This window comes from Aristolochia californica, unplaced genomic scaffold (assembly GCF_029961685.1).
Source record: "Aristolochia californica isolate CCGP_79_NKW_82.1479 unplaced genomic scaffold, dmAriCali1.0.hap1 SCAF_7, whole genome shotgun sequence".
Taxonomy (NCBI): domain Eukaryota; kingdom Viridiplantae; phylum Streptophyta; class Magnoliopsida; order Piperales; family Aristolochiaceae; genus Aristolochia; species Aristolochia californica.
This window is the reverse complement of record NW_027182268.1, coordinates 4,879,218-4,901,595: the sequence shown is the minus strand read 5'-3', so window position 1 is coordinate 4,901,595 and position 22,378 is coordinate 4,879,218. Positions and strand designations below refer to the sequence as shown.

Here is a 22,378-nt window from a genome sequence, read left to right as displayed (position 1 = left end):
CATTAATCCCAAGGTGTTACAAGGGTTCTTCTTTTGACGAAGTGATTGATTTGGAGGCAAACCTTCCTCTCCTCTGCCGCAATCCCTCTGCTCAAGTCCCTGTGTTTCTCTGTTACTGTTTTCTGTGTCCTTGCATCCTCTTTTCTTGCTCACGAATGGGTTTTCTTTACCTTTATGTTCCCTAGGGAAGGTTCCTGGCCATGGTTCGAGAGAGAAAGAGAGAGTCAGAATGGGTGTCTTGGCTCCTGCCCATGAAGCATAGAGAAACTTGAGAACATTGGTCAAGATTGGAATTCTTATGATGCCCAACAGATATACAAGTCCACTGCAGCAAAATATGCATCAACTGAGAGATTTGCTGAAGCCGTGAACATCTTACAATTAGGTGCTTCCTACCAGCCGAAGCAAGGGTCAGTTACACGTGGTTTGTTTGTTAACCAAATTAATAGCTTGCCAGAGCCAAAAGTTCAGACCAGTAACTTTTAGGAAGCATGCACAATCTGCCTGGAGACTCCTCCTGCTGGTGATACATTTCGCCATCTACCTTGCTTACATAAATTTCATTAAAACCAAATTAATCCATGGCTCCAAAGACTGAAATTCTGTCAATTTTTTTTTTCTTTCCAGCTTGCCAGTTTCCCTGTGTCTGTTGCTGGACGATTCTGCTTCAAGTCTTCAACGGTTCTATTCCCATTCTCATCCTGTAATATGTTTCCATCCATCAGTTGGCTCCAGGTTTCTGTCCAAGAATGGGTATTCTTTGGAAAATTGAAATGCAGTTGAAACTTGTCCCTGGCACTTCTGCAAGCTACAAGTTTTGCAGCTTGAAGAAGCAATTCAGTTGTTTTGTATGGAAAAAATTATGGAAGAGAAAACTGAGGCATGCTTCAGACAAGCAATGGATAACATGGGTTTCACAAGCAAATTTGTCCCATATATGAGACATGTTTCTGACAAGCAATGGATAACATGGGTTTCTCAACAAAATTTGTCTTATATATGACTTCAGCTTAAAAGAAGCACAACAAAGAGGCTTAAACTTCCCCTGTTTTTTTAGCCTCAAAAGCCAATTTCTTGCTTCTGTTGGAATCCAATGCCGAAAAATAAGATGATTTTTATGTGTGACCCCTTCAGGCCAGACATGAGGAAGCAGGTTAATGGTGAGCAGCGTGAGGAGTTTGCATCGTTTATTTTTGGTCCATTTTAATGGTTGGCTTTTCGAAGTCATATTTATGGTTCAATTGGTAGTCAATTTGCTAGTCAGACTTGACAATTTTTTTTGGTGGCTTTACCTTTGAGGTCCCATATTGTTATGCATTTTGAATATTTCATGCGCTTTGAGTTAGACATTTATCTTCTAGTTTTGTCATTTTGACCTCCTATAAGTTTTCATATTATTTGGCGAATCGATTCTGCCTATCTCCCATGTCATCTTATTTTGTGTGGACTCTCTCTTAATTTTCAAGATCAATTCCTTATTGTTTGTGTTAGAAAATATGTCCAGGGGTATTCTGGTCATTTTATCCTTCCGTAGTTTTATTTCTACTTGTAATCTTATTCTATGTGTTTAATTATGTCAATGGTTAAGTTTTCATGTACATAAGATTCATAGTTCATGAAATATAAGGAGATTAAGAATTATTGAGTGTATAGAAGCAGTATTGTAATTTTGATCAAACCCTATTATTAAATAGAGCTGGGGGTCATGCCTTCTTTTGGCTTTTCTCTCAGCCTCTCTTCTTTTTCTCTCTTCCTCTCATTTTTCTCTTCTTCCACCACCAAAAACCTTAATTTTTACACGGTATCAAAGCAGTATATCACTGTTGGGAGCATCTTATTACAATTTTCCATCAGATTTGAAGAGGATGACTGCCTAGAAGAAGAATTCTGCAAGCTCTTTGGTTATTGGTTCGTAAAAGTTCAAACTTTCCTCTTTTTCTCTACCACAACCTTAGGGTTACTGGTTTCTATTCATCATTGTGGGATTCTCTATGATTTAATTGCACTAAGTGGGTTTCTATTGGGATTTTTTGGGATGTGCGTCACTCATCCCTGTTACAAGGCTTGCGTCATCCCAAAATTGGCTGATGTCAGCCCTAATTGAGAAGTATTTTATATTGTTCTCATTGAATTTGATGCATTCTACTGTTTTTTAATTCGTTGAAGTGCACACATCCTAGTCTCTTGCCCTAACCCTAATTCTGCAAGTGGGGCCTACTCTGGTGAAAAAATTGGAAAATTTTGAAAGGATTAATTGGTTATTCTGTGCTTCTATATCAATAATATGGCTGATGCAGGAGAAGTTTGGGGTAAATCTTTCAGAATATATCCAAAGGGTAGAAAGAAGACAAAATTCATTAGAGATGATCCTCCGGTTCCTGCAGATGATGTTTGAAAGGCAGTGGACAGCTGGGTTATGACTTAGATTGTCAATAGTATTGATTCTACATTGAAAAATCAAGTGATGAATTGTGAGACAACAAAGGCTATGTGGCTATCCCTAGAGTCTTTATATGCTCAGGAGAGGAATCTCTCTTGAGTTTATGAGCTATATACCTTTTTCTTTGGGTTGAAAAGGGGCAATAGAACTGTCACAGAGCACTACAGCGCATTCTTTGTTATCATCCATTTACTACGAATGAAAATGAATTGAGGAAACAACAAAATTAGTTGTTGGTTGCCAAATTTCTTGATGGATTAGGCACTGAATTTGATAGCATTAAAGCTCAAGTATTAGCCTCAGATGAGATACTTACTCTCTACTACCTTTAATCACATTATGAGGGCTGAGAAGACTGTTGTACCTAGAGCAGGTAAAGATGGTAAGATAATGGAAACTATTGCTCTTAATGTTTCAAACACTATATCAACCCCCACAGATTCCTCTAGAGGTCCTACAGGTACTGGTAGAAGCCGATGTAGAGGGTTCAGGTCGAGGTAGAAGACATGATGATGGTAAGTTAGAAAGGAAATGTGTTCACCACGGACGAAATAATCATTATTCTGACAAGAGTTGAGTTAAATTTGGGAAACCGGCATGGGTTAATTCCACCATTCATGATAGTGGAAGTAGACATTCAGATTCCTCTACCTTTGTTACATCGGGAGCTCTAGATGAGATGCAACACTTAATACAATTGCAATAGCAAATTGTACGACGGATAGCTCAGATCTCTATTACCTTGTCCTTTGCATTTGTTGCTCATGTTCTCATCCCTGTTCCTATCGTATAGGTGTTAATTCAGGTATGCCAGCTTATCATGTTCACTCATCACCATCCTAGGTTCTTGATTTAGGGGCCTCCAGACATATGTCATCACTATTTTCTGATTTGGAGTGTTTGTATATAAAACATGTCAATCTAGCTGATGGTTCTACCTCTCCTGTTCAAGTAGGCAATGTGACTCCAACCTCCTCATCTCCTTTGTCAACGCTTTTTGTCCCCTAGTATCCTTTAGTTTCGTTATTTGTTGGCCAGTTAGCCAAGTCTATGAATTGTTCTCTCACATTTTATCCTACTCATTGCATTTTTCTGGATCTCGCGATGAGGAAGACGATTGGTTTTGTTTGTGAGAGATATGGACTATATTATTTGGAGAGCCACTGACCAAAAAATATTCAGGCGTAACACTCAACAGATTCTCCTCTATAGTGGCACTTGAGGTCATCCAACTGTAGCAAAAATGATTCAAGTTTTCCTAGAGTTTTCTTCGAGTCTTTCTTTTCAGTGCAAGTCATGTCAATTGGGCAAACATCACAAAAGTTTTTTTTTCTAGTCTCACTTCATAAATTCAGTCATTTGTTTGAGATTGTACATTCTGACATTTGGGGTTTTTGTCCTGTGACAAGTCGGTTTGGTCATAGGTACTTTATTTCTTTTATTGATGATTTTAGTAGGTGCACTTGGATTTACTTTCTTAAGGAAAAATATAAGGCCTTTGAAATCTTTCGTCGATGAAATAAAAAACCAGTTTGCTGCCTCACTCTGTATTTTACGTACTGACAATGACCTTGAATTCTTGAATCACAAATTTGAGATTTTTTGTCAAAATCATAGAATTATTCATCAAACATCATGTGTTTTCACTCAACAAAATGGAGTAGCTGAACGTAAGATTCGTCATTTACTGGACGTAGGACAATGATGATACACATGAATGTACCCAAGTCCTAATGGGGTATTGTTGTACTTACTAGTTTTTTTTATCAATAGAATGTCTTCCTTAGTTTTAGAAGGTAAAATTCCTATGCAGATTCTCTTACCGTCAGTTCTATTATTTCCTCTCTCCTCGAGTGTTTGGTTGTGTCTGTTTTGCGCATGTATTGGGATCTTCCAAGGATAAGTTGTCACCTAGAGCTGTTAAATGTATATTTTTGGGATATTTTCGTACACCGAAGGGGTACAAATGTTTTTGCCCATCCACTTAAAAAACATTTGCATATGTAGATGTTACATTCATCGAGGATGAAACCCTTCTTGTATGTATACTCTATAGTAGATTGGAGTTGCAAAAAGGAAGAATCATTACTAGATAAATTGTCTCCTAGATTAGTCAATTGTGTCTTCGTTGGTTAATGTCGTACTCAAAAAGATTACAAATGTTGTTGTTTGTCCACAAGAAAATCATGTGTCTGCAGATGTTACCTTTGTTGGAAATGTTTCCCATTTTTCACAGTCTGTTGAATTTGTTCCTTCTCCCTTGCTAGAAGTGGACGATAGTGTATCTCATCTTGTGGAGGAAGTCTCTAGCAGGTGCCAGTTGTTGATTCATTGACATCTAAGCCATTGCAGGTTTATAAACAATGAACACCTCCCAAGGAAATGACAAAAAACCATCTTTCCCATCCATGCTAGTGCCCTCTTTGTCTATAGCTCCTTCTGTAAGCAATTTGCATCTTCCTTTTTTTCTTCGTAAAGGTGTTCATGCTTGTACTGACCATGGTAGTAAACATCCCCTTTCTAAGTTCATTTCATTTGATTCTTAATCTGGTTCATTCAAACATTTTGCATTGTCGTTGTTTTCTTGTTCAGTTCCTTCTTTAGTGCAAGAAGCCTTGTTATCTCCTCGTCGAAACAGGTCGTGGACATAAGGATGAAAGCTTAAGTTGATAGAGGCACATGGACTTTATGTGATCTACCACTAGATGTTGCTATAGTTGGTTATCGTTGGACGTGTATTGTGAACTACAATGTTGATGGGTCAATTGAAAGGGATAAAGCTAGACTTGTGACTAAAGGTTTTTGTTTAGAGATTTGGCTGAGAAGGTTTATATAGAGCAACCTCCAAGGTATGTTGCTCAAGGGATACTGGGAAAGTATGTAAACTGAATAAAGCTATTTACGGTCTTAAGCAGAGTCTTAGAATGTGGTTTGACAAATTCAACCGAGTAGTCATGTCATTGGGATTTGCTAGAGGTCATTGTGGCCACTCATTTGTTGTAAAGAGATCCTTTGGAGTTGTGGTGTTGATTGTGTATGTTAATGATGTCATTTTGTCAGGAAGTGACTTAGAAGGCATTAAAGAAGTCAAAGAACATCTTGCAAAACACTTTCAAATCAAGGTTTTTGATTTTCTCAAGTGTTTTCTTGGGATTGAGGTAGTAGGGAGTAAGGTAGGAATGGTCTTGGCACAAAGAAAGTAGGTAGCTAGGCCTACTAAGACTTCTACGGAAGTAAATCAGTATCCATGAAGATGATAGCGTTGAGCTTGAAGACAAGACCATGTACTAAAGGTTAGTAGGCAAACTCATTATGCCACAATAGTTTGACCAGATATATCATTTGTGGTGGGTTCAACCACTTTATGGTGCACCACAAGAAGACCCACTCAGTAGCTGCTCAAGATATTATGGTATTTGAATGGTGCGCTAGAGAATGGATTGTTGTATGAGCCTCATGGTCACTTGGAGATTAGTGGATATCTGATGCTTATTATACGAAGTCTAAATTGGATAGGAAGTCTATCTCAAGGTTTTGTGTTTTTGTCAATGGAAATTTTGTTAGCCAGAAGAGCATGAAACAAAATATTATGATTCGTTTTAGTGTAGAAACTGAATATAGAGCAATGACTCACACAGTTAGTGAACTTATATGGGTGAGATCAATTTTTTAAGAGTTAGGCTTACCTTCTAAAGAAGTTATGCAGATGTATCGTGACAACAATTTTCTCTGGTAATAACCTAATATTCTATGAACCGAATAATTATGTAAAAGTTGATTGTTATTTTATTTGTGATGTTGTAATAAGTGGAGTTGCTGTTACTCCCTTTTTTTAAATCTGTTCAACTTGGAGATATTTTTGCTAAAACTTTAGACAAACGAGAATTAGTGAACATTTGTAACTAAGTTGGAGTTCTTGAGAATCAAAATAAACACATTCACTTTCTATTCTTTTGTCAATTTTTTGTGGATAAATCTCCTGTTTGGCAGTCCTCCATCTACTCTACTTTAAATTGATGAGAAAATGAGCTGCCATGGCTTCGGGCAACTACCTTTTTTCTTAATGGGGGATTTAGTGTAGTGCCCAAATGTTGTGGATAATCTTCTTGAATTTAGTGTGCATTAAAATGGCATTGCAGTTGTCATCACTATCTTACTGTTTGTTGCTTCTTTGTGGTTCTGTGGGTTTGGGTAACGAACTTGCCCTCATTCTGTTGCAGAGAATCCACTCTCTAAAAGATTCATCGAATTCAAGATCGCGGCCAAAGAAGATGATGCAGAAGCTGGGCCTCATAGCTCCACTGGGTTCACCATTTTGCAAGAATGGACTCCACCAAACTACCTGATTAACATACCTTTCTTCTATTGTTTTGTAAGTTCAAAGTTATCTCATGGTAGCAAAATTATTTTCTTTTTGCCTTCTTGTGGCGAGTGTTGCCTCAGCCCCTGCAATTCCTTTCAAGAAATAGGAGCCTGTGATCGGAAAAGAGGGTTGTACTAGGTTAATCATGGGGCAAATTTTGTATGAAAAGCGAAGCATGTTAACTCGTAACAGAGGGCTTGGAATTCATCCCAAGGATCTGTTTTGTTCATCTCTTCACTACATTTCCGTCAGCGATGTAATTTCCGTATATGTATCTGCTGGAGACCCGCGTCAGACATCAGTAAAAAGATGCTTGCTCACTCGTACCAATTTTGCAGCCTATTTTCTGATTAGTCCCATCAGAGTATCATGGTACAATCAGTCTAGTACATGGGATATAGGATGATCTAGAGTCTGCAGACCATTTTGAACTGTTGTAATAGATAGATTTGTGATTGTTTCGAGCTGTCGTAATTGATACTTTTGTTATTACTATTCATCCTGCTTTTTGCTTGTTCCCTCGTTTTTCAACCTGTTTCAGTTTTTCTGGTACCAGAGATCTGTCGTTCTCTAACATGAACGAAGTGGGGACAAGAAACTGAAAATGGAATTCACAAGAAACGCTTCTTTCTCTGTCTGTGGATTTGACAACTCGTCCAAGGCAAGAAAATGGAAAAAGAAAGTGCCTATATTCTCTGACTGTGAGGAGTTTTATCTCATCGAAGGTAAGCAACTAAGCTGCTCTATATTGACTACGCAACACTAGAAGACTTTCTCCGAGGTAATGGGATGGCAGCAGCTCAGACCTCCAAGAACTCGTCTCTGTAGGCATGGAAACAATGTTTACGAGGTAGAAGAAGGAAGAATTTTAAAGCGATGAGAAGATTTTCTGCCTTCGCATTGCTTTTTCCATGAACACTCATTAGTTCGACAACAGAAGATTGCATGGATCTTTTGTCCCCTATAAAATGGCAATTTCTTTTGTTCACTCAAACACTCTCAAACATCACGTTTACTTCTATCACTTCTTCACTGTCTCAAAAGTCTTTTTTAAACACAATTTTGAATCAATTGAACTTTTTATACTTTTAATGTGATCACTTTTGTCCAAAATTGATGGTCGAAGTGCTCTAATCCAAAAATCGTCTAAATCTCCTTGTCTGAGCAGAAATGGCTCTCATTGAGATAAATTAATTAGGTGAGACATCTCGGGTTTTTAAGGAAGCCATGATTCTCCATCCCACTTGGGATTTTCACCATTCTAACTCCTTGGATAACCGAGATTCACCTGCTTGCAAGGTTTACCCAAGTCGAGCCTTATCTGGTCTATAAGGAGCCTTATCTGAGAAACAGTGCCAGTCCACAGACTGAAGAGAATATAGAGAAGAGTGATATTCCTGAGTCCTGAAGATACAATTCGGATTGGTCCCCTAGTCTAACTATTTCCATTCTCCACCTTTCTTAAAACACAGACAACAGCTGTGAGCCCTTCGAAATGCATCCAAAAGAAGTAACAAAAGCTTTCGTCTTTTTCCGCTCAGGGATATCAGCACATGGACCCACTGTCGTCATCCTCCCTGGGGGGCCATGGACCATGTCTTCAGAGACCCGTCTGTCACGGAAGGGCAGCTTCGATTCCTTTGGTCGAAGATTCTCTGCGACGAGGGATTTGGATGGGCCAGGATTGTACGTGGGGACGACGATACCATTGGATCTGTTAGGCGAAAGGAGGACCCTTCAGCTTCGCCTTTTTGAAAGAGCGACTACAGTGTCCATGGAAAGAGCTTTTCCTTTCGTGTTGGGCGTGGAGAGAGAGGATAGAGAAGAGAGAACTCGTACTCACAATATAAGTCAAAAGTCAAAAAGTCCGAACGCGAAATGCAGCTCCAAGAAGACAGGCTTTTCTTTTCGGTGCCCTTTTTCAGGAGCACACGCTTGGCTTATCGTCTTTTACTTTTCTGTGTTCCCTACTTCAGACGAAGGAAAGGGGTTTTGCCCATGGCCAACTGCTGAGCACCAACAGCTTTAGCTCTGCTTAACCAGTTGAATTGAAAGTTTGAATCACAACGGTCAATTAGTAAGAATAACAGGTATGATGATGGTGAAAATTCTATAAAAGCTTGAAGTCATTGAATGTTCGTCTACATATAACTGAGAGTAAAAAGTACAAACGGGGTGGATTGGATTAGGATCGGTTTTGGGGAAACTGGATTCTGTTATCTGAATCCATTTTGAAAAAAAAATTGTGATAAACTGGTGTTAGCAGTTCTTACTTTTCAGGGATAACCGATAAAGATGGATTTAAGAACAATAGATTTGGTATAGTAGAACATAGAAACCTCTGAATAGATGCGACGATCTACTGCTTTGGGAATTTGATCGACATGGCTAGAAGTATGTATTCTTCCATGTTTCCGCTTAATTTTGTTTTCATGAATTTTATAATACTATAGAAATTCATGTTTATGCTTACACTTAGATATCAACCCCATCTGCGCCTGAGTAAGTTGTCATTAAACCTATTTCCCCATTCTATGATTGCAAAAAACACACTTAAAAGAACTTTTGGAGACTTGAAGTAGGAACCAATCACTTGGTAGGATATAAGTGAGCCTCATACATTTTGATTTCTGCTTCCTTTCCACTCAGTTGATTGATTAGCTGCTTTGAATTAGCTGGTCTGCATGATCCAATTGATCGAATTTGTATATTTAAGTTACTCATTGTCTTTTCCCATAGCAGTGGATTAAAAAAAAAAAAAAAACAGGACTTCTTCTACAACGAAAATACATGTATAAACCAAGTATCATACTGAGCCTCACTCAATTTGAGGTAATCAACCTGGTTTGCTTCAACACAAAAGATAATATAGAAAAGAAACCCCAGATTTCTTATATTTGACATAATCCTCCACAACTAATTCATTGTAAGCATTATTTTGGTCTATTGACAAGAGTAATACCCCAGGTTGGATTAATTTTTCTTTTCTTTTCCAAGATCCCTTTTATCAGATATGTAGTGAGCTTTATTGGTTGTGATAATATGGCGATGATCAAGATGTTAAATGATAGACTCGGATTCATTTTCACAAACATTTTCTTTTAAAATTATTAACTAAAACTACTTAGTGCAAATTCTTGCCTTAATTTTTATAGTTTAGTAACAAGAGTCTTCTAACCTTGACATAAACTTATTGAAATGATAGTCGACTAAGAATAATATTGTAAAATGAGACTTGGGTTAAACTTACCCTAGTATTTAAACTCACTAATTTCATGCAAAAGGGTCTGTATGGAACCCCATGAAAAAAAAATAAGAATTTGATCATTATCTTATTTTTACTAGTTATTTTTAAAATAATAATAATTAAATTCTTATTTTCTTTTCTTTTCTAAGGGTTTCAAATAAACCCTTTGTACACTTGAAATGAAAAGAAAAGGTGAGGGGTTTGTTGATCAAACAAGTGCATTGGAATGTGACATGTGAAGAGGGAATAAAAGATTTGAACTTGTAATGTATCCCATTAGGCATCATCAAATTTGGAGACCCAATTGAATTCAAAAAAATGTGGACTGTGGACTCTTTATATTATTAGTCAAAGGAAGAGCTACTCAACAATCAAATCCCTGCAGTCAAAACAAATCTGCACCTTCCATTTTTCACCTTGAAGTCCAGGTGTACGGCTGGGACATGTTCATCTCTCTTCCAACGTAGGAGAATAAAAAAGGAAGTTTGGCAGGAGTGATAAATGAGAAAAGGTGGAGGAAGCATGAGAAGAAACATGATTCTCAGGGCACAAGTGCTTGTCGGGTAATCATCTCCCTCCCCTCTCTCTCTCTCTCTCCTCCCTGCCTCTGAACCTCTCTCAGAAAAGCTGTCGGCGCCGCCGTAACGCGCCGGAAAATCATTGCACCACATTCCTATTTCCTTCCCCTTCTCGGGAATATTTTCTCTCGTCTTTTTCACCCTGCGCCATTAGTAATCATCTTTTACCCTCCCAGTCAATTTATTGCGCTCTCTATCTTGTTCTTTCTTCTCCAACTCCTACACTCACTTCTCTCTAAAAACCCTTTCGAAGCTTGACTCTCTGTCTCTCTCTGTCTCTGTTGTTATACGTGAGATATCGTTTAGCTACAGAATCAGTATCAGTGCCAAGGATTTCGAGAAAAAGAAAATATTTTGTTGTTATACGTGAGTTTTTAGCTTCTGGAAATCTTTTGCTATGATGGGTCCTTTATAAAAGGAAAGATTTATCCAGATCTCTCGGTAGCCAAATCCTCGCCCACAGTCCCACGTACTTAAAACCGAGTTAGACCCAGCATTCTTCCGTTATTCGACATTTGTTGTCTCCTCTCTAGGCAGTTCCTCAGTTCTCTTTCTCCCTATATATCTTCTTCCTTCGTCCCTCAACCTTGAACCTATATATCATACCTGCTTCAGCATCAGGTTGCGGAAAGTGAGAGAAGATGATGCCGTATCCGAGTTACTGTGGCTTCGGGAGAGTTGACGGGTACTTGCCCGGAATGGGCATGGTGGAACCCGACGGCGGTGACTCGAGCTTAACCAGAATATCGACGGCGGAGGCGAAGGCGATCGCCGCCAGTAAGAGCCACAGCGAGGCTGAGAGGCGGAGGAGACAAAGAATCAACGGCCACCTCGCCACACTCAGGACTCTTCTTCCAAATGCAGCTAAAGTAAGTCGAACACCATATAAATTTCCCATTTTCCTTGTGTAAATTTCTGGTGTTACAGGACTCGGCATGTATCAAAGCATGACATATAAAAACCATTTCTTCGATAGACTACCCAGTTTTTCTTCTGAAAGTAACTTTCTGGTTCTCCAAGGAAGAAAGAAAGATCTGAGTAATTGCGGAACCGATAGAGACGGAACCATCGTCTCATGCATGAGTAACCTCAGCCGTTCATTTGGTCGTACCCTGCTTACATGGATAAATTAGAAGCCATCGGATGGTTCGCTGTTGTCGTCAACGACAGAAGAATCTTTGAAAAATCTGCTCTTTGTTTCTTCCCCTGAAGCTGCCATGTGGAAGGAAAATTGTAGACTGGGAATATCAAAATTGTATTATTTATTTTATTTTTCAACTGGATGCGCTCATACTCATACCACGTAGGTCCAGAATTAAGGATTTCAATTTTCGCGTGGTCAGAGCTATTTCTGTAATTTTACGACGTGACTCTGTATGTCGCAGACGGACAAGGCGTCGCTACTGGCGGAGGTGGTCCAGCGGGTGAAAGAGCTCCGTCGGCACGCGGCCGACGTCGTATCCTTTGACATCACCGGCGGAAAAACAGACGTGCACATGAGCGAAAACGGGGACATCGAGGGAGAGAAGGGGAAGAGCACGAACAACAGCATCAATCTGCCGCTACTGCCGGACGAAACGGATGACGTGACGACGGAGGCAGAACCGGGGTCGTCACTTATAAGGGCGACGGTGAGCTGCGAGGACCGTCCGGAGCTCCTGTCCGACCTGGACGCAGCTCTGAAGTCTCTGAAGGTGAAAGCCGTGAGGGCGGAGATAGCGACGCTTGGAGGCCGGACCAAGGGTGTGTTCTCCATCCGAGCGGAAGAAGCTGACTGCGCGACTATCCGGCGCGCTCTGAGGGCCGTCCTCGAGAAGGGATGCGCCTTCCCGGGGAGTAAACGGCCCCGTCTGGCTCGACCCTTTGGCGGCTCCGGCCTGTTTCAATAATAATTAGTACTACATAAAGGATAACTATCAAATACTTAGTTATTAATAATAACAGCAGCATTAAATTTGCAAAGCGTAATGTGTGAGGGGGTCCACGAAGGATGTGGACATGTAAGAGTGGGCCCGACAGAATGTTTCCATTTACGTGGACATAATCTGAAACTTTGGTTTGGTAATGATTTGTGGTTATAATTTTCCAAGGGTGACGGAGACCGGAGTTCATATTTTAGTGGAAGTCTTCTTTCAGCCTCCGGTGGAGGCCGGTGGAGTCAGCCACCGCGATTAGCTGCTAAAAGCAACGACTGATTGCCGATTTACGTGCCATTTGAGGAGTGAGAAAGCGTATTAAAGTGAGTCAAAAGGGGTTTGGGTTTTAGCTTACTCTATTACACATTCCATGTTTCTTTACGTGCCATTTGACCTTACCAATGCATCATCTACGTTCCAAAAGTTTTATCTATTGCTTCTTTCACCCTTATTTACAAAGATTTGTCCTCGTATACTTTGATGATATTCTGGTTTATAGTAAATCTATCACAACATAGACTCCTAACTTATATTCTACAACCGTATGAACTGTATGTTAAAAAGTCTTTAAGTGTAGTTTCGATAGAGAGACTACAGTGTACTTGGGGTATATTATTAATTCTAGGATTGTGACGGCCGACTTAGAGAAATTGTTTGTCCATGGACAATTGGCCCTGATCGACCACAATTAAATAATTTTATGGGTTTTGAGGATTGACTGGACCGTTTCATTCATTCGCAAATATGGGGTTCTTGCTAGACCATTAACTACATCATTAACGAAAGGTGCTTTCCATGGGACGAAGTAGCTATTATGACTTTTCATTTGTTGAAGTTGACTTTGATTCGTGTCTCAATGTTAGTTTTACTAGATTTCTCCAAAATTTTTTGTGGTAGAATGTGATTCATTTGGGGAAGGCAAAGGGAAAGTTTTGAGTCAAGAAGAACATACCATTTTATTTTTTAGAAATGCCCTGAAGGATCTGGCTCATGGTTATTCCACAAATGTAAAAGAGATGTTCGTAGTTTTTTCGGCGTCGAACACTAGTGTCTTTATCTATTGTCTAGCCATTTCAAAATTTGGTGGACTACACTTCTTTGTGTTCTTATCATACCAATGAATTATCCCACATTAGCAATAGAGGTGGCATGTAATGTTACTCAAATATGAGATTGAAATTGTCTATAGGAAGTGATTTAACAACTTTGCAATAAATGCCCTTTTTTTGCACACAATTACACACTTATATGTCGATTGCACTTTGAAACCAAACTACCTATGGAGATGAGATCCAGATAGCCTATGCACATGCAATTGATTCATAAGATATGTTAATTCAATGAAAAAATTGGCTACAATTGGACTATCCCCAGTGGGAAGAAGAAAAAATGAAGTATCATAGGAGAACACACAAAATCAATTCCTCTACAAACACTACTATCTAAAGTACACTACAACACATTTCCGGAAAGAGCCAAGAGCATAAATGAATTTATGATTCTTGAAAAATAGCTCGCATGGAACCTAGAATTTTAAACAATCTACAAGAACATTTTTATAAAAGCATATTAGAACATATTTTGTTCACTAAATTTTGAACTACTAATAAAATTGAAGCAAAATCTTGTTGTTGCTTTCTTAAGTTACATCCATCAATATGATGATCTTTTTATACCGAATCCCTCTTGCCTCACACTTTATTCTTTCCACGACCTTAAAATTTGGTAGGTGAAGAGGTCCGACTTGAGATAGAATATTATTTTCTTATTCGCTTAACCCTTTTACTCTCTGCACCTTGAGTTAAATTCAATTGTTCTCTATCGAAATTATTATTGTCTTTCTTCATCAAATCAATCCTCTTTGTACATCCCCTATGCATTTCATACCATTTTCCCCAAAAGTTCATTTAAACTCATTATACACATAAAGGTTCATTTAGTCCCATCAAATAGGTTCTTAGTCCTAGTTTCCCTTAGATCATTTTTCTCACTCAAATTGTATTCTACCCCTATAGCTTGTGTCATGAAAATCAAGGCACCGTGGTCCGGCGTAAGTTAGAATTTCCTCTCCATATTTAATTAAAGTTCCAATCGTACGCCTCGTCAGCTTGAAAGGCAGTTAAACTGAAATTCAACACCCAAGCATTGTTGTTTCCGTCCCCAACCGTCCACCTTCAATGCCCAAAAACGCCTACAAAATTAGCTCCTCTCCTTTCGTCTCAAACTCGTCTTCTTTTTTCTCTATCTCAACATGGCGTCCATGTCTTCATCTCTATCTAGAGACCCCTTCTCCTCTCTCTGCCCTCTTCGTAATTCGTCCAAGGACTATTCAAAAGTAGCTTTGGGCACTCTAACTGTAAGAGCTTTTCCATCTTGTTTCCCCTCCGCTTGTTTTTATTTCTTTCTTTTAATGTTGCGATTCTGTTTGCGGCAGTTAAGTGGATGCCGGTCGAAACTGTCTAAAGTCGAGGAGGCCCATTTGAGAATCGCTAGCTCGTTTGGGTAAGTGTGTGTGTAATTCCTTCAATTGCTTTGTGTAGAGACGGGAAAGAATGAGTCGAAGGATTGGTACTGTTATGACAGATTTCGCTTTTTCTCTTACGGGGTACTTGTAATTCAGGGTTTTCTTTGTTTGAATTCACATTCTATTTAATGGGAGTTCATTGAATCAGGCATTTGGCTGTCGCTTCTCCATGATTGTATATGAGACTATTCACTTCTCCATTGGTCAACAATCTGCTTAGTTAAAGAGAACTCGTTGTGTCAGCACATGCCTCTTTATTCGGACATTTCAACTTTGTTAGCAGTTTGATTAACATAGCTGAATTTATTAAAATTTTCTAATTATCTGACTACGTAGAATGCTCATTATTATTCCTCGGATTGGTTTTCTTGGCTTCTTTCTCTTGTCCATTTTTCTGGTTACCTGTTGTCTCTTTGTAGTTATTCTTCGTTGTGAAACTATATTCTTTTGGTTAAATTATTCAGAGAAGGTCACCTTTTTCCTTTTTTCCTTTTGAAAGAATATTACGAAATACAAGCTGAAAACATGCTAGTAGCGACATAAGAAAAATTGAAACTTTTTTTGTTGATCTGCAGCTAATCTCTTTAAAGAATGATATCAAAACAAGATTTTTTTATCCAAATTCTGAGGAACTCTTCCTATATAACCATATAAACAGTGAATATGTTTCCTGAAAATATTTCTACATGGAAGATATATTCAGACATGTATAACATATGTGTCTATACATCTTTATTATTATTTGAATACCTACTGCTTCAAGACTTTATTTTGAAGGATACTTCTCTTTTGTGGATACAATGAAAAGTCATGGAAGTGTTTGAGGCTTTCTATAGAACAATGGTAGTTGCCCTTTGACATGAAGCAAATATATTTTTATTTTGTCTTTTAATAATGAGTTTCTAGAATCTGTTCATGAGGCATAAGAGAAGAAATAGCTTATTTACTTCTTTCACAATGTATTGGTATTTATTGTGGTGTACCTGTAAGTTTTGGTATAATGAGTTCACGATCTGCATATTTTCTCCATTTGCATTCGCATGTTTTGGTGGTATGTAGATGGGTTGATGGAGAAACAAGCTCTCTATTGGCAGGAGAAATCCCACATCAAGATTAGGGGCATCTAAAGAGCCTCACCGACTAACTCAAGAACTTAGCAGTACTGAAGATCGAGAAAAAACTGGCTGTAATTTAGATCCATTCAGTCCACTGAAGTGTAGATTTCTCAGATTCAAAAGGGAGCAATTCCTGTAAGCAATCATCTAAGTGCCAGTGCTTAAAGAAATGATTAATTTACCAGAGGATTAAATTTGTATTTTGAACGGGGAGGATCAAGTCCATTTCAAAAACCTTGCCGAAGCTCAAGAACCAAAGGTGATACAAACTCTTTCCCTAACAAGTTTTTAATACCAAATTTGCCTTTTTAACATAAAGAACTGTGAATCTTTTCTATTTTACTTTTTGTTACTGAAATTTTCAAAAACAGTTTTTGGTGATTGCATGTGCGGATTCTAGAGTCTGCCCATCTGCCATCCTAGGCTTTCAACCTGGAGAAGCCTTTACAGTGAGAAATATTGCAAATTTGGTTCCTCCATTTGAGGTTGGTATTGGCCTGGTTTTTAGACATTTGAACAAGTCTTCCAATTCCAAATTAGTTCTCATCAACTTCTTTTGGAGCATGTAGAACTTCTTAGTTGATGGTTGCCTTTTTCATTTTTTCTGTATTTTTATTTTTTTCTAGCAGAGTGGAGCTTCTGAAACTAAAGCAGCGCTTGAGTTCTCTATAAATATTCTTCAGGCAAGTTTTGACTGATTTTTTTTCAAGTGTCATAATTTGAGAAGAAGATTGTTTTTTTTTATTAGATAAGAAGCTTCATTTCAGGAGAGGATTTGAAATAATTTTTGCTACAATTTCTGCTACCCAAAAGTTTGAAGAGTGCATTTTTGTTTTATATCAGAAGCATTCCGTTAATTGAATAGGCTAGTGCAAGCCAGGCCCAATAGGAAGAATTTCATTTGGTGGTTTTCAAGCGTATCCATGTATGCATTTGAATAGTTCGAGATTGGATTATTAAGCTTCTGAACAAATGTAGCAATCAGTGCCCTATCAGGATTTATTGTTATTTATCTTTTTGAATGCATGTTGTATTGCATTTGGGCCATGGTTTACAGTCTGTTTAACTTTATTTTAGGCAATGTCGATATCAACTACAACGTGATAAATACTACCACTTTGCAGGTAAGAAATATATTGGTTATTGGGCACAGCCGCTGTGGAGGCATTAGAGCCTTGATGAGTATGCAAGATGAAGTTGATTCTAAGTAAGTAGACTCGGCTATAACAAACACAGTAGTGAGTCAAAATTTTCATATATATCCTCTCGTTTGATATCACATATTTTTCATTTTATTTATATTTTAAAATTGGTCATTTTACTTAATCCTTATTATGCCAGTGGAAATTTTATCAAGGATTGGGTTGTGATTGGGAAGAACGCTAAGTTATACACAAAGAGCATAGCTGAAAAACTCAGCTTTGATCATCAATGCAGGCACTGTGAGAAGGTGTTCCCCGCTCCATGCTCATTCATTTTGTTATCCCAAAAAATTTTCCTTTGCACACTCAATGTTTGCATTATGCGTTTCTCTCGTAGTCCTATGTTCCTTGGTGCCTGATCTCTTTCAAGTGCATATGCTAATATCTTTACGATCATGTGGTATATTTGCAAGTAGGAGAGCAATTATATGAAAAATTGTTTCTCCTGTTGCAGGAATCAATCAAACTGTCAATGCAGAGACTGCTAACATACCCATGGATAGAGGAAAAAGTGAAGAATGGATTTCTTTCTATTCATGGTGGCTACTATGATTTCATTGATTGCACATTTGAGAAATGGACATTCAACTACAGGGGGAGTTCAAAGGATGATAGTAGCTTATTAACGAAAGATCACTCCTTCTGGAGTTAATTCTTTATGATATTGATTTTTTATTTTGTTGTGGAGTACATGAATCTTTTTTGTGTAATTAGGATCAAGTGATGGTAGTTTAGTTTTCCACTACAAATGTTATGGTGCCACCGGCCTGTTGTTGTATCTGTGTAATTTAAATGTACTCTGTGCTGATAATACTGATAATACCACGTGTGCTGACTAATTAATTCTGTTTAGTGTTGGTGTTTGTTATTTCAATTCCAGAGGAAATCGTGAAGCAGAAGATAGTCAGCTTTTTGAGGTAGTTAAGCTGTTCAAAAAGCTGCATTGAAGAGCTTTCGGGGCTCCAGCAGAGAACTTAAACTAAGATACCAAAGGGCCTCCATTTCATTCAATGGTTATGAATTCACCCACTGTAAGACAAGTAAAGTCTGATTTTTCCTCACTCACTCTCTTCCCTGGTGACTGCCAGATCGAAAGCACCAGGTTGGGCAGTTTTCTGGTGGTTCCTCTAGTGAATCTCAATCCTTTGCGTTGAATTGGTTTAATTTAATTTTATAATTACTGTCGTTTCTGTAATTGGTGCACCAATTCATTCTCCTTTTCTCTCCTTTGTTCTGTTCTGAATGTATTTTCTATTAAAGTATTGTATCTACTTTCAATCTTGATAATTAAGAATAAAACATATTATGGTATATTTTATGAAGGGGGGATCTTCAATTGTCATAGTAGTTCACGTATATTTTAATTTCTTTATTTTCATATAATTAGTTCTTGGTGGTAATTTATATCTCAAACTAAGTATTTTGTGATTTTTGTTAATGACCATACAAGAGTTACATGGTTATAGTTGATGAAAGTTAGGTCTGAAGTATTCACTGTATTTGATATGTTTTGTACAATAGTGGAAACTCAGTTTCGTACAAAAGTTCAGACATTTAGTTATGATAATGCAAATGAATATTTCTCCTCTCAGCTCCAATCCCTCTATCATAAAAGGGGAATTATCCACCAGTTCTCATGTGTTTACACCCCCACAACAGAATAGTGTGTCTAAAAGAAAAACAAACATTTGGTTGAAGTCGGTCGAACAATCATGCTCTCTATGAATATCCCACAATTGTATTGGCCTTATGCAATTCTTACAGCGTGTTTATTTAATTAATTGAATGCCCTCTAGTGTCCTATGTGGTAAAAAAACCTTTCTCTAAATTATTTCATGATCTATTGCCCTTTTCCATTGACACACATATGTTTGGGTGTACTTCTTTTATTCATAATATGGAGTCTCATTAGAATAAATTTTCCCAAAGTAATTAAGTGTATTTTTTTGGGGTATTCAAAAACTCAGAAAGGGTATGTATATTATTCACTAGTTCTCAAGAAAGCAAGGTTAGCTGTTACACAATCTTATGACATTGATTATGATGGAAAATTCTCTTCGATGGCTAAGATGAATTTTGTTTAGGTTCTTATATTTGTTGCCATTAATTTTAAATGGGCATTATATCAATTAGATGTAAAAAATATTTTTCTACAAGTTGACCTTTCAGAAGAGGTATATATAATTCAACCACCTGGTTATGTAGTTGAGGGGGAGAAGGTATGTTGATTAAAAAAGGTCATCTACAGGCTCAAACAATCTCTACAAGTCTGGTTTAATAAATTCACCAAGGTTGTTGCTCGACTTGGGTACAAAAGGAGTGAAAGTGATCATTCTGTATTCGTCAAAAACCCCACTTGAGGGAAGATTCTCATGACTGTGTATATTGATGACATAGTTATTATGGGCAATGACTCTAGTGGTATTCAACAAGTCAAGAAGGACCTAAAAAGGGAGTTCCAAACAAAAGACTGTAGACTTCTCAAATACTTTTTGGGTATAGAAGTCCTTCAATCCAGTCACGACATAGTGTTGTCACAAAGAAAATATGTTTTTGATTTATTACAAGAAATAGGAATGTTCATGTGTATGCTAGTTAACACACCTAAGAGACCAAATGTTAAACTTTGTGTTAAAGGTGGTAGTAATGTTGAGGTTGGGCGGTTTCAACAATTTGTTGGAAAATTTATTTATCTTGTGGCTATAAGACTAGATATATCCTATTTAGTAAGTTTTATTAGTCAGTTCATGCATCGACTTCAACAATCTCATTAGATAGCATTGGAAAGGATTCTACACTACTTAAAAGAAAAATCCAAGACGAGGGCTATTATTTAATTGCCATGGACATACTAATATTGAGGGCTTTAAGGATACACGGTGGCAAGGTCAAGTGTAAAAGTTGAGTACAAGACTATGGCACATGTAGTAAGTGAGCCACTGTGGCTCAAATCCTTCATGACTGAGTGGGGTTTCTCTATAACTAAACCCTTGCGGCTCAAATCCTTCATGACTGAGTTGGGTTTCTCTATAACTAAATCCTCGTGGCTTCATTTTGATAATCAAACAACTATTTGCATTGCAATTAATCCAATGTTTCATGAAAGAAAGAAGTATATTGAGATAAATTGTTACTTTTTCGTTAAAAGTTGCAAGCCAATGTGATATCCATGTAGTACATCCCATCTAAGAATTAACTTGTAGACATCTTTACAAAGACCATTGTTGAAAAAATTCTATTAGAGACATGTTCCAAGCTAGGAATATTTGTTGTTTTCTCACCAACTCCAGGGGAGTGTTAAAGAAGATAGTGACATTATATGCAATTGAGTGGTGTCAAATGTAATTATGTATTAACTTAAGTTCCTTTTTCTTACTCATGTATTAGGGTTTTTTACCCTCATAAAACATAAATAAGAGGTGAGAGGGAGAGGTCAAAATAGTGCTCTAATATACTTAGATTCTTCGAGGAACTTAAATCCAATCTATATTGGCTCTAATTTTTAAAACTTTATAGAAATTGGCTCCAATATATTCCACTTGTTGGGTGTCATAATTGGGATCAAATTATGTTGTTGGAGGATATTCATCGAGTTAGAGTTTGAGTTTAAGTAGGAAGTTAAGATAGATGAGGAATCCCTTTTAGAGTTAGATAAATTAAGATGCCACTAGACTTTATATAAGCACATGCTGAAGATCTCAAACCATTTCTTGAATAGACTTTTATCTTATATCATGAGAGAGGGAGTTGTCATCAAAGAGCATCGTTGAAGAGAATTGATGGAGTTCAGGCATTAGAATAATTTTTTCAAAAAATAAGTGACCCGATTATTTTATTATTTAAAAATCTAATATGTTTTAATTAATTCATGAAAATTCGGATTATCTTGTTATTTCCGATGTTATTCTGATATTATGTTTCTTCAATGCGCAAGTTTGGAATTCCTCACAAACAGAAAAGATTAATTATCGAAAGAGAACCATAGATCAAAGTGGATACAAATATATTAATTGGATCTCAAATCATTAACAAATATCCCACATCTGCAGGTAAGAAGCAATTAATAAAACATGCAGAAATTAAGAGACTTCAAACACAAAAAGGCCTTACAAATGAGAAGAAGGAAGACTTATTGTAGCTGCTACTAGCCTTCTCTCGTCAACTTGAAACCATTCAAAGTGTACAATAACCAAACAAGTAGAGGCTATTGTTGTGTTCAGCCATTCATGGGCTAGTGGTTGAAGGGACTTCCTTTGGGATTTCAGGGATCTCCGGTAATGTAGGCTTGGGCAACTCGGGGAGCTCTGGGACTTCACTCTTTGGCAATTCAGGTTTCAGTAGCTCAGGCAGCTTTGGGACTTCGAACTTGGGCAGCTCAGGCAGCTTCGGGACGTCGAACTTTGGTAATTCATGCTTCGGAAGCTCTGGGAATTCCGGTAGCTTTGGGACTTCAAATTTTGGCAAATCAACTTTAGGCAACTCCGGTTTGTGAAGTTCAGGAACTTCCGGCAGCTTTGGGACTTCAAATTTTGGCAAATCAACTTTAGGCAACTCCGGTTTGAAAAGTTCAGGAACTTCCGGCAGCTTTGGGACTTCAAATTTTGGCAAATCAACTTCAGGCAACTCCGGTTTGTGAAGTTCAGGAACTTCCAAGGTTGGCTCCTCGCTAGTTTCAAGAAGATGTCGAGCGCCAATTCTCACACTCGTGCTCGACATTGACTGTGCAGTAAGGAAATAAATCAGAAATAATTGGTACAAAGAAGACATCCCCACAGATGGAGATAAAAGAGAAGATGCCAGCTACAACCAGAAGTGCAAACTGTAAGTTCCTTGGTGCAAACACAGGTAGCAAGGTTGCCTTTTTATAGGAAGGGAGCATCACGTAGTAGGTGTCAGTACAGACTATAGGACTCAAGGCACCTGCTTGAAGCTTTCAGAAAGATCGAGTTTTCCATTGATTAGTTTACCCTCTTTATCTGTCTCAACCCTCCAA

At 37.9% G+C, this 22,378-nt stretch overlaps 4 protein-coding genes across 8 annotated transcripts in view; 3 read left to right on the top strand and 1 right to left on the bottom strand.

The window, feature by feature from the left end:
- LOC137936605 (uncharacterized) overlaps positions 1 to 7,412 on the top strand; it is a 30,738-nt gene extending 23,326 nt beyond the window's left edge. For 2 of the 5 annotated variants that reach the window (XM_068781385.1, XM_068781383.1), the window contains exon 9: positions 6,661 to 7,262. In XM_068781385.1, coding sequence (XP_068637486.1) covers positions 6,661 to 6,786 — 126 coding nt within the window. In that variant the 3' untranslated portion in view covers positions 6,787 to 7,262. Of the gene's footprint in view, positions 1 to 185; positions 314 to 6,660; positions 7,263 to 7,359 lie in introns of those variants that run through there. The other 3 variants (XM_068781384.1, XM_068781387.1, XM_068781386.1) reach the window with 3 other exon arrangements.
- A 3,541-nt stretch (positions 7,413 to 10,953) lies between these two features.
- Positions 10,954 to 12,625, top strand: LOC137936606 (transcription factor bHLH30-like). The gene is made up of 2 exons (XM_068781389.1): positions 10,954 to 11,497; positions 12,014 to 12,625. The coding sequence occupies exons 1-2, from the start codon at positions 11,270 to 11,272 to the stop codon at positions 12,515 to 12,517; spliced, it is 732 nt and encodes a 243-aa protein (XP_068637490.1). The 5' UTR covers positions 10,954 to 11,269; the 3' UTR covers positions 12,518 to 12,625.
- A 2,170-nt stretch (positions 12,626 to 14,795) lies between these two features.
- Positions 14,796 to 18,487, top strand: LOC137936272 (beta carbonic anhydrase 5, chloroplastic-like). Its single transcript, XM_068780857.1, has 7 exons — positions 14,796 to 14,900; positions 16,398 to 16,442; positions 16,555 to 16,668; positions 16,813 to 16,866; positions 17,308 to 17,390; positions 17,525 to 17,633; positions 17,840 to 18,487. Exons 1-7 carry the CDS (start codon positions 14,796 to 14,798, stop codon positions 18,035 to 18,037), a joined length of 708 nt encoding a protein of 235 aa, XP_068636958.1. The 3' UTR covers positions 18,038 to 18,487.
- A 2,920-nt stretch (positions 18,488 to 21,407) lies between these two features.
- On the bottom strand, positions 21,408 to 22,179 carry LOC137936608 (protein PELPK1-like). Its single transcript, XM_068781391.1, has one exon. The coding sequence runs from the start codon at positions 22,150 to 22,152 to the stop codon at positions 21,610 to 21,612; it is 543 nt and encodes a 180-aa protein (XP_068637492.1). The 5' UTR covers positions 22,153 to 22,179; the 3' UTR covers positions 21,408 to 21,609.
- Positions 22,180 to 22,378: the final 199 nt, after the last annotated feature.